Source organism: Corvus brachyrhynchos, unplaced genomic scaffold, assembly GCF_000691975.1.
Source record: "Corvus brachyrhynchos isolate BGI_N302 unplaced genomic scaffold, ASM69197v1 scaffold97, whole genome shotgun sequence".
Taxonomy (NCBI): domain Eukaryota; kingdom Metazoa; phylum Chordata; class Aves; order Passeriformes; family Corvidae; genus Corvus; species Corvus brachyrhynchos.
Window position 1 is genome coordinate 4,946,753 of NW_008239758.1, and position 5,499 is coordinate 4,952,251.

Here is a 5,499-nt window from a genome sequence, read left to right on the forward strand (position 1 = left end):
CCTCGGCAGCGCCGGGGAGCGGGGCTGGCGGCGGCGGCGTGACAGGAACTGCCGGCGGCACCGGCTACAGCGGGGAGTGCTGGGGCCGCTTCCCTCTGGAGCGGTGCTCACACATCACCCGTGCAGTGGTGGTCACACTTCACCCCTGGGTTGCTGGGGACACTTCACCCGTGGGGCGGTGGTCACACTTCAGCCCTGGGTGGTCACACTTCACCCGTGAATTTTGGGGACAATGGGGGCAAACTGCCACACACCCCAAGTAGGGCTGCTCCGGTGTGGTGGCTGGTGTTTGTCTCAGACATTTCACACCAGCCTGGCTCTGGCCCTACGTACAAAACTCAGCCGCTGCCTGATCTGGCCTCCTGTTTTACACGCTGTCATCTCCCTTCTGTATCTTCCAGCAGTGTTTCTTCCACAGAATTTTATTTGTAATATAATTTTTACACTCTTAAAGATATCAGGCAGGGTTTGCCTAACTGGTATCCTAGCACAGAGTGATACGGGTATGTACTTTTGAAATGTCCTGTTTGTGTTTGGATTACACAGTTTTTATATAGATGTATTTCATCATTTTAATAAACATAATAAAATTTTATTTTGCAGTCACTGCATGTAATAGAGCACAGTCCTCATTTTTTTTGCAGCACCAGCGGGTACTTCTAGATGATCTACATTTATATGGTTATTTTCCTGCCAGAGGATCTCAAATCATTTTATAGACTTCATTTACTACTAATGTGTAGCCACTTCACGGGTGGGATGTGGCAGCACAGAAACTTTAGGTTGTAGGAAATTTAACTGGAACTCACATAACGTTTTTTTTTTCCATTGGGAGTGCTTTTTAAAAACATCTATCTATATGTAGTGTCCTACTGTCATGATAATGCATTTTAGTAATTATACATTCTAGACTTAAGTTTCTCGATTTTTAGTAAATACATGCATGCATCCTCTTCAAAAATTCAGAATCCTCAGCCAACTTTTAAGCACCTAGCCCATGTTGTACTGAAGTTTTAGGAGCCCTCAGCCTTTGTCTAGCTGCTTGCTGATAAACTCAGCAACAGAGCACTCATTTCTTCTAGAGAGAGCACACTAAAAGATATAGCCATTGTTTTGCTTAAAAGAAGGCATCAGGAAATACGACATAAATGGATGTTATCTTGCCGTTTTAATAATCTGACACAAATTGAAAATCCTGAGACAGAGTGGCTCTGTGCAAGTGGCAGAAAGTAGTCGGCTTCCTCATGGGGGCTGGGTAATACAGCAGGCATGGAGAAATTTTTGAAAAGACTGAGAAAATATTTGGAATTATATAAGGCCAAAAATGTAGCTTTGTAACATACATCAGTGCTTGCAGCTAATAAAAGTGAGCAGGTTATTTTATAACACCTGAGTAACATTTTTAGTAGTAAAATCTCATTTCAAAATAATCTTTAAATTCAAAATGAAATAGCTTCACAGGCCAACCTAGCCACCAGTATTTAATTAGCTTCTGGATGATTATTCTTTTTTAATGCTTATGTTTATGATGAAAGTCATGCTATTTGCATGCTCTGATTCTGCAAAAATTGCCATCATCTGGTGAACAAAGGGCAGATAATACTTGTTAAGTGTGGAAATTTTTTCAGTCTTCTCAGAAATTGGTCCGAGTCATAGCAGGAGCATCTACACAATTCTGAGAACATCTGAAATTGTGTCTTCCTGCTCACATGTGGGTTTACATCTTCAACCTCTTTTTCTTTCCTCTACAGCCTGATTAATGTGTTACTGGATACATCAGAGCCGATGAGACCTGTGTGGTGCCCACAGCACACAGCCCCTCTCTGAAAGAGTTCAGTATCTCAGTTTCTCTCTTCACCAAAGCCATGAGAACTTTTGGCTCTGGAGGCCCTCAGCAACATGAGCCACAGCCATTTTCTGGAGTCTGCAGCTTGAGTAAATAGTATGCCTTTGCAGCAAAAGCTACCATGGAAATTCTGTTCTTTTAAGAGCTTAATCCCTTGGAAAAATCCATGTGTAGGGTTAGACAGATAGAAAAGGAAACAAAATACGGATTTGAATTGTTAGGATGTTTCTGTGGCCAAGCAACACATCCATCATCATTTAGTCTGGAGTGTTTCTTTTTTTTTTCCCCTTTCAAAAATTATATCCGTCTTCTGAATATTTCACCTGGGTTTTTAACTGTTGTGATGGAAAGAAAATAAAAAATGTAGTGGAAACCATATCTTGACTCAAATATGGGCATTTGTATTTCCAAACAAGGCCAGGGCAAAGGCTAAAGCTCAGAAGAGCAAGTTACCCTGCAGTTATACAAACACTGAGCAGGGGTCTGGTGATCTCTGTTCTGTAGACAGTAGAGAGTTTCTCAGTTATCTGATATTTTTGACAGATTTTTGTAAGTGTGTATAATAAGAGTAAATCACATTTAAATGAGTAGGGACACATTTAGATTTGTTTTGTCCAGATATAACAAAATATATAAGGTGCTAGACTATGAGAAGACAAGCTTCTAAAAGCCTCCTTTCAAATGTTAATGTGGAATTCAGCCTGGAATGGGTAGAGACAAGTGAGGTATGAGTCTGCTAACACTTTTTTACCATAGAAGCATTATTTTCCCTCCTATATTCAACCTTTTATAAGCCCAGCACAGAGTCTCATGAAAAGCAAAAAATGGCAAGGTCATCTTTCCTTCAAGCTCTGAAAAATGTGTGGAAATAAGATCACCTGTTAGAAGCAGGTGATGTTTGAAGTCATATATCTCAGCTTGCTGGAGGGAAGACATTCAGGTGAACAAAAGAAAGAAGGACCTGGTCTTGGAAGACTTTGTGCTCTGCAGTCATCTGCTCTGGTGCTAATTTTCCTTTGAGTTATTATCATTGAGGTGCTTCTCGTTCTGCCTAGGCCCGGATGAGAGATGCAGCCTGTAAAGAGGATGGAAGGAGAGGAATGCTAAACCCTCATGGCTTGCATGAGCTGGCAGTTCTGGCCTGCTCTGTCTTTCTGCAGTGATGTTGGGCATTTGAGGATGCCTGCACTGTATGGCACAGGTATTTAGGGGATTGGAAGATTGTCTGCAAAGTTGTGTTTTGCCAGCCCAAACCTGTCTAGTGTTTTGTTCACTAGATGCAAAAATTTGCCTATTTTGATTTTGCTGATGGTAGAAATGTTGGAGTAGGAAACAAAGTCAGTTTCTTCTGTTTATGATGCATCAAAGTTTGTATCTCTACCCTTTTCAATGAATATTTTGCTCCAGTTTAGTGTTAAAGTTGATCTTTCCAAAACTTCTCATGAACTGATTGTGTCGATTCCCCGTGTAGGTGATTGACCATCCCAAGTACCAAGAATCCAAAAGAATTGCAATCTTTCTGAGCATGCCAGATGAAGTCCAGACAGAAGAAATCATTAAGGACATTTTTAAGCAAGGCAAAGAGTGTTTCATCCCCCGTTACAAGCCTCAGAGCAATCACATGGACATGCTGAAGTTATCATCAGCTGAAGACATTTCTTCACTTGCTTTGACATCCTGGAATATTCTTCAGCCCAGTGATGATGACAGTGCAAGAGAGGAAGCTCTTGCTGGTGGTGAGTATTTTCTTCCTGCATCATGGGATTGTTGAGCAGGAGTAGCCTGGAAGCCAATAGGAAATACTCTGATAGCAAGAACAAAATGAGACGTTACACTTCAGTTTTATGTATTGTAGAGAGATGCTCCTTCCTCTTGCCTGTTTTTCTCTACCCTGTGCCACCCCTGTGACATGCCAGCAGGGCAGGAACAAGACTGCACTGATCCAGCTGAAAGAAAACTCAACCCTCCAGATAAATCATCTTCCTGGTCTGATTCATGAGCATCCTCAGCGCAGTCTCAACCAGCGTAACGTAGAGACTCGTAAAGGGGAAAGAAGGGCTTGCTAACACTTTTAGCTTAGGCTGCCACTGAAAGTCATGGGGATTCTCAGGTTTAGGATGTACTCTGAGAAGTTTAGTTTGTGTTGCCTGAAAGGTTGGGAGCTTCTCGGGTGATGCCTGTAGACTGAGAATTTTTTGAAATCTTTGATCCTGCGAATTGTGTTGGATAGATGAATCGCAATGCTGATGTGGAGCATGCCCTTGTAGAACAGCTCTCTGGACTGAGACCTTAGACTGAAAATAAAAGGACTTTCTTGTAGGACTGCATGAATATTACAGTCTTTTCCAGCATTATTCTCTCACATTTTTATTTTGATCTTATAATGCTGTCTCAGACACTGGATTCTTCATAGGGTTGAAAAGATACAAGTTCATTAAGATCAAACTTGTGTATGTGTGTTTTGATCCCCAAATAATCTCTCTCTTAACCTAAAATTCCCCAACTCCTACTTGTAAACAAGCTTACTTTTTGTGTCTTTGCATTCATTATTTGCATTCTTTTTGTAAACACTTTTAATATCTTCCTGAAACATCTGCAGAAATGTTTAATCTTATTAATGGAAAACTTGTGTTGAACTTGTGCTTGAAACCTCAGTCTGGGAAGATTTTCTCCAGGTTAAGATTCATCATGCAGACAGCTTCCAAACCTCACACACTTGCCAGCTTTTTAGTGCTTGATAAAGGAACATAACATTTCTATGACTCTGTTTGATTGAACTTGGGCTCGTATTTGCTTTGGGATGCCAATGTACTTTCCCAGAACGCTTCACTGTGTGTGTGTCTCCTATTTTCAGTCATTTCCTCTTTCCTAATTCAGAATCCTTTCTGTGTCTACATTTTAGCTAGCAAGGGATTTCACTGCTTCATACAATCATCTTCTTTACATTTAATATTTAGCACTGTTTGTCGTTCTTCTAATGTTTGTCAAAAAAATCAGGTATATTGGTGGGATTTAGGGACTTTTGAAGGTAACCTAAAAATACATCCAGAGTTCTGTTGACTGAGCTTAGTTCAGGCACTCTGGCCAAGCTTTTGTACTACTGATGAGCTGCTGCTAATTGAATTTAACAAGTCTGTCGCAGAGATCGCAGAGTAAACACACAATTTCAGGTATGATGGGAGCAAGGACTTCCAGGTATAGAGTGCACTGAGGTGTACTTGGGTGCCAGACAGGGAAGATGGGGAAGGCAGGAACACACTTTGGTACCTGGCGAGTTCTGGAGCTGCTGCTTCCTTCTCTGCAGCAGGCTATGGGCAGAAAGCAATGCCAGAAGAGCCCCTGTGCTCTACAGAGAGGTGCCAAGAGACCGGTTGTAAGAACTGATGTGTGTGCATGTCAGACTTGTTCTGCTTGAAACTCAGTATTAGTCTGTTTGTACTGTTTGTACAGTAATTCTGGAGTAATGCCTTCTGGATTGGAAGTCAGACCATGGTCTTTATCCTAGAACAGTTTTTGTAAATTAGGCAATAAGCTTAGTTTTTTTCCATTGTTGCAGCATTAGAGACACATTCCTAATCTGTCCCCACAGAAACACACACTTCATCTCAATATGTCTTTATATTCCTTTTGCTATATTTTTTGTCACCTGAAAT

At 41.2% G+C, this 5,499-nt stretch overlaps 1 protein-coding gene across 2 annotated transcripts in view; it reads left to right on the forward strand.

Annotated features, from left to right (window-relative positions):
* Positions 1–50: 50 nt before the first annotated feature.
* The window catches only part of MTHFS (5,10-methenyltetrahydrofolate synthetase (5-formyltetrahydrofolate cyclo-ligase)), a 23,876-nt gene continuing 18,427 nt past the window's right edge, over positions 51–5,499 (forward strand). The window contains exons 1-2 of one of the 2 annotated variants that reach the window (XM_017742710.1): positions 51–3,047; positions 3,318–3,582. In XM_017742710.1, the coding sequence (XP_017598199.1) occupies positions 3,039–3,047; positions 3,318–3,582 (274 nt within the window). In that variant the 5' untranslated portion in view covers positions 51–3,038. The remainder of the gene's footprint in view (positions 3,048–3,317; positions 3,583–5,499) is intronic. The other variant, XM_008640083.2, reaches the window with a different exon arrangement.